This window comes from Lepus europaeus, chromosome 13 (genome assembly GCF_033115175.1).
Source record: "Lepus europaeus isolate LE1 chromosome 13, mLepTim1.pri, whole genome shotgun sequence".
NCBI classification, from domain to species: Eukaryota; Metazoa; Chordata; class Mammalia; order Lagomorpha; family Leporidae; genus Lepus; species Lepus europaeus.
In genome coordinates, this window is record NC_084839.1 from 27,393,719 (window position 1) to 27,409,405 (window position 15,687).

The following is a 15,687-nucleotide window of genomic DNA, read 5'->3' on the forward strand; positions in this document are numbered from 1 at the left end:
TACCAAATGACATGATATCTTCACAGCTTTTATACTCTGTTTATATATCAACTACCACAAATAACAGAAAATGTGGGATTTGTCCAGTTCCATCCATTTTGCTGCAAGTGTCAGGATTTCATCCTTTTTTATGGCTAAGTAATACTCCATTGTGTGTATATACATATTTTCTTTATCCAGTCTTCAGTTGATGGACATGTAGGTTGATTCCTTATCTTTATTCCATATCTTTGCCACTGTGCCCTGAGCTGCTATAAACATGGGAGTGCAGGTATCGCCTTCCTGTACTGACTTCATTTCCTTTGGATATATTCCCAGTAGTGCGTTAGCGGATCACATTTTTAGTTTTCTGAGGAATACCCATACTGTTTTTCATAACTGTTGTGCCCATGTACATCCCTATCAACAGCATATTAGGGTAATTTCTTAGACACACTACTAAAAGTATAGATGAGATTTTTTTTTTAAGTAGACAAGTTGGACTTCATCAAAATTACAAACTCAAGAGCTGCACATGATATCACCAAAAGAACTGAAAAAAAAATTGTCAGTCACATGTATGATAAGGGACTGGGAGCTAGAACATCAAAAGAACACAACTCAGTATCAGAAAGACACACAACCCAATTTAAAAATGGACAAAGGATTTGAGCACATATTCCTCCAAAGAAGATACACTAATAGGCAATAAGCAGTATGGGAATTCCAATCAAATCCACAGTAAAATACCACTCCATACTCTTCAGGATGGCCATGATATACAGACAAACAGTAACAAGAGTTGACAAAGGTGTGGAGAAATTGGAACCTTCATCCACTGCTGGTAGAAACGTCAGATAGTACAGCTGGCTTTGCAAGCAGTTCCTCAAAGCCTGGATACATACCCAAATAACATGAAAACACCTGTATGCCCCAAAGCTGACATATAAACTTTCACACCTGGATCAGGAAAACAGAATGAGGCATGAACTAAATGTCCACCAATTAATGAACAAGAATAAAATATGGTACAGCCTCAACGAAATACCACTTGGCACCAAAAAGGAATAACCTGTTAACCCACACTACAGCACGGAGGAACCTTGAGAACATGATGTTAAGTGAAAGCAGCCAGTCCCAAAGGACCATATAGTACATGGTTCCATGTATAGGCCATGTCCAGAACAGACTAACTCATGGATTTAGAAGGCACAGTGGTGGTTCCCTGGGACTAGAGCGTGGGATGAAAATGGGGGAGTGATGGCTCCACGCGAAAGGAGCGTGCTAACAGACTTCTTGTGGTGGTGAAAATGTTCTAAAATTATGCTGTGCAGACAGTTGTGCAACCTGTGACCACACTAAACTCCACTCAGCTCCATCCATTAAATGGGTAAACTCCATGCTATGTGAATAATATTTCAATAACTCTACACACACACACAGAAGGATGCCGGAAGCACACAACAGGCGTGTCGAATGTGATGATTGGGGAAGGATGAAATGTGGGTAAATATTATGGGGATTAAATTGTGCTAGAACATGAAGGATCTCTGGTGACTAAAACCCAGGGCAGAGCAGAGTGGGGTCAAGGACCCGAGGCTGGGCAAAGCATGGAAAACAGATGGAAATAAAGACACACTCCTGTGGTGGGAGTGGAGCTCGGCAGAGGGGCGCAGGTGCAGGCCAACAGGCAGGCAGGTGGGAGATGCTGCTCAATCTTGCGGTCCACACTGAAGACTCCAGATTTTTCATACATAGCAATGGGGAGACATTGAAGGGTTTTAACCTGTGAAATGCAATGATTGCATTTGGAGTTTTAAATTTACACCCTGGCTGCCAGAGTTGATTTCAGGGCTATGAGGGGGTATAGGAAACTCAGACTGGGAACCAGTACAAATGTCTGAAAGAGGGAGATAGAGAGGAGGAGGAGGAAGATGATGATGAAGATGAAGAAGATGGAGGAGGAGGAAGAGGAAAAGGAGGGTGATGATGATGATGAAGAACATCAAACTGAAGTAGACCCAAGGGAGAGTTGGAGGTGAGAGCGAGGACACAATCAGCTCTCCAATGAAGTTTGTGTATAATGGGAGAAGAGAGATGGAGTTGTAGCTACAAGGGCAATATGAGCTTGAAGAACTTTGAAAAGTAGACATGCTCAAAGGGAATTGAAAGACTCCAGGAGAGAGAGAGAGAGAGATGGATTTCGTATTCAGAAGACAGAGGGGAGAATTCATTCAGACCCTTGTGAAGGTGGAAGGTAATGAGATGCACAATACCCTCCTAGGGACCTGCTCTCTGACACCACAGGGAAAGGGGGACTGGTTATAGATGAAGGTGAGCTTGCAGATGGGGAGATGGAAGTTCCTCACCCTCCTGCTTCCAATTCTGCTGAGCAACCCACCAGCCAAGAATGAAAGGCTGTGCTTTAGTAGGATAGAGCCAGAGCCTGGTGATTAAGGCAGGCACCTGAGGGCAGCACTGGGAGGGGACCAAAACACCCATAGCTTGAATCTTCTACTTCCTCCTTATGCAGCCTTCAAAACAGAAAAGCTGGAAAAATTCATTAACAGGGAACTGGCCTCCCATATAGAGAAAAAGCTGATGAGAGAGAATCCAGCCATTGCAAAAGTTCACACTTTCGGGACCTGTGTGCCAAGTTAGCTTAAAGATATAATTGAGGAGTCATTCTTGAGTCTACAAATCATGCATATTTTAATAGGCACAAAAACTTAGAAGTGGTTAAATATCCTGTTGTAAAGAAGGAGTAAAAGAGGAACCTAAGAAAATAGAATGGAATCGAATTAACTATGATCTCTGTGATGTTTACTAACAGGAAGCACCACGAATTTATCAGGAAGTGTTTACGCTAAAATATTATCTCCTCATGGAGACGCTGTCTCCAGATTCCAAGCACATGACTGGGGGGACCAGCACAACGGCACAGCTTGTGACACCCGTGTATCACATCAGGAGTGCTGGTGTGAGTCCTGGTGGCTCTGCTTCCAAATCCAGCTCCTGAGAAAAGTGCCTGGAAAAGCAGTGGATCATGGTCCAAGTGCTTGGGTCCCTGCCATCTGCGTGGAAGATGGAAAGGTGTGCCAGCTCAGCCTTGGCTGTTGTGGGCACCGGGGGAGTGAACCGACAGATGGACGATCACTGTCTCTCTCTGTCCCTCCATCTCTGTCACTCTAACAAATAGGTAAATGAATCTTAAAAAAAAAAATACATGCTTGGGAGGGTCAATAAATGTTTAGAAATACATTCACGTTTCAGAGGTTATAGATCGCAGGTCTGCTGTGTGGAGAGGGTACACTGTCGCAGACATAAGGTCTCCAGCAGGTCCCAAGTGAGAACCAACAGGGACCACTGGGGAAGGAAGGCTTTTGGGGAGGCAGCAAAGACATCCTCAGTATCTGAAGGCCTGGCACATCCTGTCTGTGATTCTACGGTGGTCCTGAGGGTGGAGCTAGAGGCATGGGTAGAGTGTTCCCTGGAAGCAGGTGTTGCCCCACAAGGAACATCCAACACCTGGAGATGTCCAACAGGGGAGAGCATGCACTACTGGGTTCCTCAGTCACAGAGGAGCCTAGAAGAGTCTGTTGGGGCTTCTACTACTGCAGGGGAGCAGTGTGGACTACGTAATTGTAGGGTGTATCCCACGCAAACCAATGTGGAGAAAATGAGAGAGCGTGCTAATTCTTCAGTACACTCATACCAGATGTGTGAACACAGATGCCTACAGATGGATGTGATCGGTCCACTGTACGGTGAGGCAGTGGTGGAGGTAGTACCAGACCTGGTGCTCCCCTCTGCATGACCTGTCTCTATTGCTGCACACCGTTCTATCTGCACTGCCTCCCCTGCCTGGCCTGGCATGAGTGATGCCCCTCTGTCTTTGGAGCTTCAGGTAAGACTTCTAAATCCCCACTCATTACTATTAGGCTGCTTCCTTCCATGAATGCCCCCTGGTCTGCACGGCACAGACATCTGCAGCACTGGCCTTGAAATTCAAGAGCCCTGAGCAGCTGAGCGCTGACTCACACAGATAAGGTTTTAGCCTTCCCAGAGAGGGAGGAGAAGGGGCATGGTACCTAGAAGGAGGAGGGGATTCCAACACTACCATGTCTTACCTGGACCATGCAGTCTTCTCTCCGCCTTGCCTCAACTGTACATGACCAGGTTCATCCACTGGGAAATAAGCATCATGGTTACAACCAAGTCCTTCATCTCGTTAGCCAAGCCCAGAGTAGGGAATGCCACCCTCCTCCCTTGGGAGACCTCAGCCCAGTCTCATCACCCCTTTCTAGCTAATTTCAACCCAAGCGGAGATCTCAGCACCCCTGTCACATACATCTTCTGCTCCTCTCTGAGAAGCCAGGTACATCGGAGGTCGACCAGCTGGCCAGTTGGGAGGGTCTACAATTCAATGGGAGTCAGTTTCATGTACAGTGAGCTCCGTGGCTGTTCCTGAGTTTCCCCTTGGATTTATGACTCCCACATAATGCTCTGCTTTATTAAGCTATTGGAAAAAAAATAAAATCTCTCTGCCAAGATCCTCCAGCAGCCTGGCAGCTGGCAATATACAAAGGCAGTAATTGGAGGCCGGGGGCCAGCAGCCTGGCTGTTGCTGATGGATGATCCCTTATCCTCAGGGAGAAAACTACCCCTGGAGTCCGATCCGCAGAGGTGGCCCCGGGGGGCTGCGGTCCGTCCCTGGGGCTGGGGAGACAGCTCACCTCCATTTCTGTCAGGTACAGTCCTTTTCCATCCTTGGAGAGGTTACGGAAAGTCTCTGGGACAAAGCAGGAGGGAGTCGGGCAGGGCTCAGGTGAAGACTGTGGCCACGTGACCACACGTGCAACAGCCCTGCTCTGCAGAGCGCCGCTGGCTCCCGCCCTCTCCTCCCTCCTGTTCCCTCTGCACGTGGGGCATCTGGGACTCTTCTCCTCCCTCCAGGGCTGCTCTGGCCCTTGCTGCTCCGTGACCACACCTTCAGCCCTGTGTATGCTTGCCCCGATGCAGCATGGGGAGCTCCCTCGTCCACTGAGGACTCGCTGAGAGCAAGGCTGGGGCCCAAGTGCCCACCCAGAGCCTAGGTTTGCAGAGGCGCCTCCCAGCTGGGCGGGATCAGAAGAAAAAGGACTTGCAAACACTTTGAGCCCCTCCCCCTCCCGCTCAGTCCCAACAGCTCCATGTTGAGCTGCACCATGGCCTGGGGCTTCACAGAAGTTTCCATTTAACACAGGAGCTCAGGTTGCTGGAAGATGTCAAACCCTCTGCCTCCACCGCGGGGGCAAGCGCTGAGCCTGGGGAAAGACCTCCCAGCCCCACCTGGTCACTTGTGTGGGAGATTCCTGAGCAGAGGCCAGAGCCTTCCCTGCCCGAGGAGAGAGCAGGTGCGGCTAGCAACACAACCTGCCAAGGGTGCACAGGGAGCCACACCGACCTCAGAGAGGAAAGAGAAGCCCGGGCAAGGGGAATGTGCCGGGAGCCCAAGGGGACAGTTGCCAGGCTGGAGATGCCACTGCTGACACTGGACCAAGCCCACCCCCTCCTGAGGCCCTGTCCAGGACTGGAGCATCCAGCATCCCTGGCCCTCTGCTGTATTCGTTGGTCACCCAGGGTGTTGGGGACACTTACTTGCCATGGTTTCCAGGCGCATCAGAAAGCAGACCAGGCTGGGGAAGCTGATGCTGCCGGAGCTGTCGCTGTACCGCAGGGTCATGCGATGCAGCAGCTCCCTGCTGATGGAGACCCCTGTGAGGAAGTCTGGGGCCCCAGGGTGAGCTGGTGAGTCGGGGGAGCCGTGGGGGTGGCCCTCTGCCTTGTGAGGTTTGGGCGCCCAGCAGTCTCTCTCCCCTCTCCAGCTCGGTGTCTCTTCTCCCCTGGTGGCTGCCAGGCCCCAGGGACACAGTTCTCGAATCTGGCCAGAGACCGGACTTAGGGCTTAGGGCTAAATTAAAGCACACAGCATCTGTCTGCTTCAAGGAGGCGAAGCTTCCAGGCCTGGGATGATGACAATAAAGCAGAGGGTGCACAGGTGCTTCATAGTTCACCAAGAACTCCTCATCACGTCATCCCACCTGATTATCTGAAACCTGGGCAGGGCAGGGACCGCCACCTGTAAAACCAGGGCCCCCAGGTTAGCACGGGGAGACAGTCTCCATAATTCTCCCTCCAGTGACACCTGGCCAGGACATGGGCTAGGAAGACAGGGCAGCTGGTGCCCACGTGAGCACCGACCCGCCCTCCAATCAACCCCTCTTCTGGGGACAAAGCAACCTTCAGAGCACTCAGATGCTGTGTGCATGTTGTCAGGGCGGTGGGGTTCACTTCCAGCCCTGCCTCTGCCCGGCCTCCCCCTACCCCAACCATGGCAGTCTCCAGGTCTGTATGAGGGAAGCTGATGGGGGGTGGGGGTGAAAGAGGGCCTGGGAGGAGGGCCCTCCGCCAGAGAAGGGCTGGGCCTCAGAGCGGAGCCAAGGCTCAGATGGTGCTCCCTCTGGTGGGCAGGAGATCAGCACCTGGCTCGCTCTGGCCCGGCTACCTCGCACTTCCAGAAGACCGGCCAGTGGTGGGGCCTGCAGCTCAGCTGACCCTGGAAGTCACACGACCCTCCAGGGGCTGAGCCTGCTGGAGGCAGGACTGGTCTTGCCAGCAGAGTCAGAAAGACGTGAACTTGGATGCCTGTAGGCAGAGCACGCACACTCTCCCGCTGGCCACCTTCAGAGGTCACCCCCCTTACGTGACTGTGACCTGCCTGACCCTGAAGCCTTTTCAGCTGAACTTGAACTTCTCTTTTCTCCTTTTTATTATTCTGGAGCCATTAGTGAGGTCTCTGTTACAGACTTTGCTCTGACTCTTCAGCGGTTCTCAACGTATGATTCCCAGGACGGGGCAGAAGCATCACCGGGGAGCTTGTTAGGAAAGCAGCTGCTCAGTCCCTCTGGGCTCATGCCTCAGAAACGCTGCGCGAGGCTCAGCCACGTGAGTTTTAACGAGCCCTGCAGGGGATACCGCAGCATGCTCAGCTTCGAGCACAGTCGCCCCAGGTTATGACAGATTGGAGGGCGGGTCGGTGCTCACGTGGGCACCAGCTGCCCTGTCTTCCTAGCCCATGTCCCGGCCAGGTGTCACTGGAGGGAGAATTATGGAGACTGTCTCCCAGTGCTAACCTGGGGGCCCTGGTTTTACAGGTGGTGGTCCCTGCCCTGCCCAGGTTTCAGATAATCAGGTGGGATGACGTGATGAGGAGTTCTTGGTGAACTATGAAGCACCTGTGCACCCTCTGCTTTATTGTCATCATCCCAGGCCTGGAAGCTTCGCCTCCTTGAAGCAGACAGATGCCGTGTGCTTTAATTTAGCCTAAGCCCTCAGTGAAGAGAGGGAAGAGAGATCATGAACCTGCTTCTGGGTATTTAACCCCCATGGCCCAGGTCCTGAGATGCGAGCTTCTGCAAGGCGAGCTGTGTTCCTGGTAGGGTATCAATCACCCAGGGCTCTTTTCTCACAGTCAGAGCTTTACTGGGAGAAAGGTAGCTGGGGAAAGTGACTGGCTCATGAAGACTCGGGCAGGGGCAGGAGGGGTGATGCCCAAGTCACGGAGGCCCACCGAGGCCCGAGTGAACAGGGGAGGGGGAGAGCGGCAGGATCACCTCTCTCCTGACTTCCCAGAATGACTGCGCCCGCCTTGCCTACAGCGGCTACCAGTGTGCACATCACACACGCCACCCCCATGCCCCCGGTCTCACAGCTGAAAGGGCCCCTGCCTTACCTGTATTCTCTATGACCTTCCACAGGTCTGAGCTCCGGAGAACTCCAGAGCTCTGTTGGAGTTTCTGGAAAACATGCTGAAACGGAAAACGAAGCAAGAAGCTCATGTGAGCACCCAGAGGCGTCCAGCACTGGGGCAGTTCCCAGAAATCTCTCCATCCCCCTGGGGTTGGGGAGGCTGCTCACCAAGGCTGGGGTGGAGCCAGAGCAGAGGCAGGCGGGGCAGCAGAGCAGCTGGCTGGGGAAGGCAGGAGTGGCTACACCTGGCCATGCCCGGGACTGCGGCTCCTTGGCTCCCCAGCTGCTCCCCATTCCACTCCCCCTTTCCAACACTGACATGACCCCTGACACCAAGGGCAATTTGCTGACTTCAAGGGAGGTGTGGGGCTCTCTGAAGAGTTTGCACGGTGTCGCGATAAACAGCAGACTTTATAACCAAACTGCGCTGATGGAAACCCCAGCTCAACTTCCCACAGCTGTGTAGCCTTGGGCACACTGTAGCTCTTTTGAGACCCCAGTTTCCTAATCAGAAGCACAGGGCAAATGACGATGCCTACTTCCAGCCTTTTCGCAAGGACTAAAGGAGCAAATCTCTAGAAAGTGCTTAGGAGCGGGGCTTGCACAGGAGTGAGCACTGTGTAGCCCCTACTGAAAACAGGTTAGAACCGCCTCCCCATGCCCAGTGCACGTGCAGTGCAGAAGGTGGTCTCTGAACCAGCTCACTGTTGCATGGGCCTGGGGAAGGTGAATCTGAGGGAGCCCTGCCCTGGAGGACCTGAAATCTAAAGGCGGGGAGGGCAGACTTGACAGCCATTACAGAAGCCGAACAGCCCCAGGTCAGGGACTAGGTGCAGCTGACTGGCAGGCCCAGAGTCCCCAGTGACCTGGCTCTCCTCTGTCATCCTGCCACTTGATCGGGCAGTGCCTACACCCTCTCACGCTGCTGGCACACCTCCTCAAACAAAATGGGTGCTGTCTAGGAGGGCAGGGGCAAGAATCCCTCTGTTTGCACCACTTAACCCCAGTGCAGGTCTGTGCCCCCAGCTGAACCGGAAGGAACAGGACTGTCAGTCATGGAGAACCTGCTCGCACCTGGTAGTGGACAAGGCGCCGCCACAGTCTCGCAAACTCCTCTTGGTCAAGCCGTCCGTTCACTTTCAACTGATGGGGAGTTAAGGGTTAACCAGTCCAGTGTGCAAAGAGCAGAGGGGCCGCTGGTACGGCCAAGGAGGCTGAATCCCAAGCACTCCATCCATCAGCAATAACCCCCTGAGTATGGCGTCACGAGGGCATGGCCCCGTGCCAGCGAGCTCCCTCTGATTCTGGGAGCAAACGGGCTTAGACTGGTTTTCCAGAGAAAGATGAACAGCTGGAAGGAGAAGAAAGCCTTGAGAAAGGGAGGCCAATGCTGCTGGCATCGGGGAAGACAGGAGCCCAGGAGATGGCCTTCACTGGTCAAGGTGGGGTCCCCGGCAGGGGAGCATAGGGGTTGTCGCTCTGAAAGCCGCAGTGAGAGGTGTGTGCAAGGAACACTCCCCAGGGTAAAGCCAGCCCTGGACACCCCGTAAGATGGGTTCAACGACAACTGATGAAGCCCTCTGAGAAACAGGAAGGGAAGTTGGCAAGTGGGGAGGAGGGAGGCTAGCAAAGACCCATTTGCTTTGCTTGGGTCCGGCCCCAGGCTGTCGGCTGCCCAGGCCAGGAAATTGCTGTGTGTCTCCCAGCGCTCCCACCACAGCCAGCGGAGACAGGGCCTGATTTATCATTTCATCGAGAAGCCTCTTGTTCTACAGTGGCCGCCCTTGTGTTGCCAATCAAGCCTTGTTAACAGTGTGCTAGCTGGGTGATCTGTCTCTCCCAGGAGACAGCACATGGGCCAGTGGGGTGTGGGGAGAGCCATGTGCAGAGCCCGTCTCTCCTGCCTGTGGGAGACGGGGAGGACAGAGGCAGAACGGCTCACTGGAGAGCACAGCTTGGGACCAGAGTCAGTAGCCTGGGCCTTGATGCTTGGTCCTGCCACTTGTAGCCACTTCCTGCACCTGCCAATGCAGTGTATTAGCAGAAACAGGGGCGGGGGCTGTGGTTGGTCCAGAGGGTTAATGAGCTAGCAGAGAATCCACAAAACCCCAGCTCCTGGGTGAGCCCGAATTGGGCCCCCGGGGAAGCTCTCAGAATGCATGGGCTCTGAATGGCAAAGGATACATCCATCAGAGCCACAATGCTGCGGCACTCATCCAAGGAGAACGTGTCCCCCGCAGGTCCTGGAGAGAGAACAGGAAGGCTGGAAATGCTGGTCTGAGGGGGCAGGGGGGCGGTGGGGTCAGGCTGGGCGCAGAAGGTCCTTGGGATGACCATACCTGACAGGAGCTCCTGGTTGAGGAGGCTCTGCAGCTGGGTAGCATCCACGTCCAGCCCCTGGTGCAATCGAGAGAGTGGGCATCAGCACAGCTGGGACCCAGCAGGCACACCTGCCTAACAGTGGAGCCCTCTCACTCTAAACACTCACTTCCCACCCACCTTGGGCCTGGCAGCCTTTGTCTCAAAGCCTTCCCCTGAACACCTGTGGTGCCAGTCACCCCGGCATTTGGCATCTTGCATTTCTCTCTCCATTCACTCCTGGACTGCAAGCAGTGGGTGCTCCCGCCTCCCTGTCCCAGGTGCTTGGAGCCCCTCGAATAAGGGCTGTTGTGTGCTTCCCCTCTGCCTCCAGAAACACACTGAGAAAATACGACTACGGTGTGTGCCTCGGTGGGCATGGAGTTAAAAATACTGGACATTTGGGCTATGGGGAGGTGGCTGCGCCTGAGCACATTACTGGTCTTCCCAGCAGCTGATGCAAAGAGGGAGCTGGCATGGTTTTCCTTGGATTAAACTCAGGAAGCAACGGAGGCTGCAGGAGAGAGAAACCTCTCCTGGCCTGAGCTCTGCAGGAGTTAGCTGCTCTCAGTTTTTTGTTGGGGGCCGTGAACAGCTCGATGGGCAGCATCTTCGATGACGTTCTAGAGGCTAGGTTGTTCTACGTGCTCCTGTGGCCGTTTCTCACGTCCTGGCAAGAGCTGAGAGGAGGATGTGACACTGTCACCTGGGGAAGCCTTTGCCTAGGGAGCTGACATTGGTGGTCTTGTAGAGTGACTCTGGGTGAGGGAGGGTGAGGTGCCTCCTGGGAGTTTTCATGAGAGCCAGCACCTCAAAGGCAACAGACACACTGTCCCTTCCAACTCTTAGGGTCGCCCTCACCACTTGCAACTGGATATAGCAGCCCCATCATCTTTCCTTATGGGGTCCTTCAGCTCTAAGCCAGACCCCTCAGGATCACTCTGACCTGGACACTACTCGTAGTAACCAACCAAAGTATTGGAGGAAATGAGGGGTGATGAGTTGAAATGGAGATGACAGGGAATGGAGATGATAGCTGCTTAAATAATTCCCCAAAAATTGCATGTTTGCCTGTACCACCAAGATGTATGATACCCAAGGGCCAGTGCTTGGGTATTCCCAAAGCTTAACGTGTGGCACAGGAGGTTAAGCTGCAGCTTGCAAGGTTGGCATCCCATGTTGAAGTGCCAGTAGTCATCTTAGCTGCTCCTTTTCTGATTCAGCTCCCTGCTCATGTGCCTGGGAAAGCAGCAGCAGATGTTTAGGCCCCTGACACCCATGTGGGAAACACAGGCTTCACTGTAGCCATCTGGGAAGTTAACCAGAAAATGGAAGTCATTCTCTTTCTCTCTCCCCTGACCTCTTCTCTCCCTCTCCCCCCATCAAATAAATAAGTAAATCTTTTAACAAGTCTTAGCATAGCACTCTGAGTGTTCTCAGTGCTTGGCAATTAAATGATGGATAGAAGGAAGGACCTAGCCTCTCCAAGAATCCCAGTGTGTGCTTCCTTGCCCGCAGGCAGAACCTGGTTGGAGTGCTACACCACACTATGGCTAACGGAAGAAGTATTAGGAGTGGTAAGAACACACTGTAGTATTAGTTCATAAGTTAAACTCATATAAGAGATTAGGGGAGAGGACATTGTGAATTCCTGGATGAATATTTTTGCTTTAAACTTGCTGTGGAGAACACAGCCTCTGAGGATAGCCTACAGATTATGCAGAATGAAGCCAAGTAGGACCAGTTCAAGACCGTCCCCCCAGTGGGCTGAAAAGGAGGGCTGGGATCCACTTCCAGCTGTGTCCCTTGGCACAGTGCTGCACCTGCATCTTCTCATTCCCACAAAGGCCCCTCGGGGGCTCCCAGTCACCATCTATGAGGAGGCATTTGGCTACTGGGTAGGAAAGCTGTGATTAGGGAATCTGTACCATGTCATCACATGACAAATGGTAGCTTATTTTAGAGATGCAGGTGCACGGGCCACGTGTGAGAATTTCCCACCTGCCCTGAAGGAAACAAGGACTCAGGCATTCTAATGAGGCCCTGCTGACCATCTCTGGGAAGCTAACCTTGGCCTGGACACCTCTCTGGGGGAGCCAATCCGTCTTAATTCAATTCCACAGAAATGATTGAGCACCTCTTCTGGCCAAGGACAGTGTTTGGAGTTGGGGACAAGCAATACATATGATGTCATCTCTGCCTTCTGAAGCTCACAGGCTGGAGACAGTCATCCTGTCTAGCCTTGTTGTGCATCAGGCAAAGTGCCTGAGTCCATGTCTGGACTCCATCTTTCAAAATAAGTCTGGATCCCAGGGGTCCAAAGTCGTCATACTTTGCACTGGCCTCCTCTATGTCCGGTCACACTTTTCATTTCTCCTTTTGCCTCCTTGCTGGGCCCAGGCTGCCTCCAGGTTACCACTACCCATTTAGCACTGGGAATGAAAATGCATTCTTGTCCTTGGCCTCTGGCTGCACCAAGGCAGCAGGTGCACGTGGTCATCTGTATCGCTTTCCACTTCCCATGCCAACATGATTAACGACGGTAAAGGCCCATCATGCAGAGCCCTTGGCAGCTGCTTTTAACCTGACAAGTCAGGGAGTTCTTTATAACAGTTTATTAAACCATTAGGCAAATCCTGCGTGCACATAGGTGGCTTGGCAGGAAGCGTGCCATTGGTGCTCTCTGCAGCTGGCCAGCACCGAGGAAGAGCGATGCCAGGTTGGTGTAGAGGTGGCCAAGTGGGAGAAGGAAGAATTTCAAGAGACAGCGCCAGCTGCTTGTTTAAAGATTCAACAGGCAATACACTTCCTATATACCTCCTATAATTATCCCCTCCCTTCCCAAGTTCTAAGTTCCATATGGATGCCATCCCAATGAGGACGCCACTTCTCTACAGAGCTTGGCAGTTAGAGACGATCTGTAGCCAATCCAAGGAGAGAGAGGGGCTAATAGAATGATCTGTCACCTTGCTTTTCCTCCTTGAATTCTGATGAGGGCCTGGGAGAAGTCTTCCTTCCTCAGCTCCCTCCCTCCCCAATCCTCCAAAAGACCCTCAGCACTAGATACGGTACCTGCTGAGTGTATCTGTGGAAAACGACTTCTGGGGAGGCTTCCTCTGATACACTTTCCTGGACCAAAGGGAAAACAGTCAACGTTAAGCTTGTGGGGAAGGTGGCCACCAACAAGGACACAACCACCCCACCTAGATCTGAGATAGAGGTCAGACAAGTGGAGAAACCCTTCGGGGGATGAGAAATCAATCAAAGGTTGTAGAAGGAAGGCTATTGTGTCCAGCCTGGCCCTGGGGGCCTGGTCTCCTCCCCTAACCCCTCTCCTCTGTCTCGCCCCTTCCACTTCAAGCCCTCTTTGGCTCATTATGGTGTCTCTGTTTTCATGGTCATGGGTAAGGCAATGAAGGAGACAATCTCCTGGAGATGGGATGTGGGCAGAGACACTCAATAGCTAAACTTTGCTGCACACCTACCTGCAGTGCTTTGAGGTTGAAATCACTGCTGAAGTTCCTGGAAAAACAGGAGACTGTGTGATGGAAATGGCCAGCTCACTATTCAAAGGTCACCTGACTATGGAGGGCAGCCAAGGGCACTGGGTATCTGTGCCAAGGACTTGAGTGGAGTCTTCAGCACTGCTGGCTGGGACGTGGACCGCTATGGCAGTTCACAGGCAGTCAAGCACCATGGCCTTGTGTCCAGCCTCGGGAGTGACTGTGGTCTGGTCTTCCAGTCACTGGTGAATGGTGTCTTTCACAACCAGATACACGTGGCACAGTAACCTCCAATGCCACCAGGGCAGAGAGGCTGTGTCTTATGTTCCACCACCAACTGGCAGTGTGATGCCTGCTGGCACGCAGGGCTGAGAAGGCCTCCCCCATGCTATTATAATGCCCAGCATGGCCATAGCGGTGTCATCCTCAGCCCCAAGAGGGGACAAGGTGCCCAGCAGAGCGAGTTCTTGTCGATCCCACTTTTGACCCAATGACTTTGCATTCAGGACCCTTCATGGCTGGACTCATCCATCTTTAAAGCCCTCCTGATATATCTCCCTGATATGTCTCCCCAATATATCCCCAACTCTAGACAACTTGACACACGTGCCACAAACCACCTTCCCATACGCATGGCTGCCACCACTCAACTCTTTAAAAAGCCCCATGCTCACCCCCTTCCATCCTGTTTGGGCTTTGTCTTCCACTTGCGTGGCCCTCCCCTTTAAGCCATTAATTTTCACTTTCCTGTGGGGAGTAGCTCAAGTGCTGTTTCCTCCAAGGAGCAGTGTTCCCCCTCTCTCGCTGGAAGCAGTCCCCTCCAGTCTGCTGTCTCTGCAGCGAGTGTTACATCCAGCAGCAGTGCCCCCTACTGGTGGTAGGGTCATCCGTTCCTAGGCCTTGTCACCCCCCTTTACCGTGTCTCTCCATAGTCTCTCAATAGCGAGGCCCTCCGACACAGCACACACTAGCGCCACACAGAGGGCACAGCGCAGCATGGCACGGTGAACCTCAGACAATAAAGCAGAAGCAAACGTGCAGGATGCCGCAAGCCCTGTACCTGTCACCATCCGGCACTTTCAGGAAGATTCGGAGCAGGAACTCGGCTTCTTCTCGATGTGTGGAGGGGACCACGACGTAGGTCCCAGGGTTCAGGTGTAGGAACCTTGTCAGGTTACACTTGGTTTCACAGTCTACACCCTGGGCAGCGTTTCTGAATGGGGAAAAAAAGGTGGGCGGCAATCTCTCCTGGAACTCCCGGAACTGGAAGACACAGGATCATCATGAGAAAACTCTCTCCAGCCACCAGGAAAGGATCCCTCCCTCCTCCACCTTCTAGATCCTTCTCTGTTCACCCAGAACACCGCCAAAGACACTGACAATGGAGGCCATCTTCGTCTGAACTCTCACACAGCACAGTTGAGGCTGCTCTGTTTGGGCGGCCCCTCGACAATGAATGCAGAGAAGTACAACACACAGTTTTGTCTCGCTGAGCCTGAGGTCACATTGGCTTCTGGGCTTCCTTTCTCAGCTTAGAGAGAGAGATGACTTCCAGGAAAACTGGTCGCCTTGTCTAGTACCGAGGTTTTTTCTTTTCCCCTTGGGTCTTTCCCTTCTCTTCTGAACCTGTCACAAAACACCCCAGGCTGCGATAACGTGGCACAGTAGGATTCTTTTCACTTCCTCTGGTTTACCTGCAGTGAGGCCCTGAGATTCCTTCTCATTGGAAAATAATAGGCCCTGATGACTTTCCTTTTATTTCAATATTTTTCTTAGAGATAAAACAATAAATATAATGCAGTTCCCATTACCGGATGTCACAGTCATATTACATAATAAAAATCCCTTACTAAACAAATTTTCCCTACTATAGTCGAGCCTGAAGATTCCATCTAGAATGGTTACACAGCATGAAATGATTATTTACGAGCTCTGCTTGAAGGGGGAAGGAGAGAGCTGCTGTGTACACGGCAGGGACAGGGCCGTCTCCCAGGTGAGCCAGGAGCCAGTCCCCCAGGTGCACAGCAGGGGGTTCAGTAGCTCCTCCAAGGCCATC

General features: G+C 52.6%; 1 protein-coding gene across 1 annotated transcript in view; it reads right to left on the reverse strand.

Annotated features, from left to right (window-relative positions):
* Positions 1-4,140: 4,140 nt before the first annotated feature.
* The window catches only part of CAPN13 (calpain 13), a 55,238-nt gene continuing 43,691 nt past the window's right edge, over positions 4,141-15,687 (reverse strand). The window contains exons 12-21 of the mRNA XM_062210173.1: positions 14,692-14,894; positions 13,614-13,650; positions 13,201-13,257; positions 10,110-10,167; positions 9,955-10,013; positions 8,845-8,913; positions 7,754-7,829; positions 5,620-5,748; positions 4,716-4,771; positions 4,141-4,167 (exon numbers count right to left, since the gene is read on the reverse strand). Of these exons, the coding sequence (XP_062066157.1) occupies positions 4,141-4,167; positions 4,716-4,771; positions 5,620-5,748; positions 7,754-7,829; positions 8,845-8,913; positions 9,955-10,013; positions 10,110-10,167; positions 13,201-13,257; positions 13,614-13,650; positions 14,692-14,894 (771 nt within the window). The remainder of the gene's footprint in view (positions 4,168-4,715; positions 4,772-5,619; positions 5,749-7,753; positions 7,830-8,844; positions 8,914-9,954; positions 10,014-10,109; positions 10,168-13,200; positions 13,258-13,613; positions 13,651-14,691; positions 14,895-15,687) is intronic.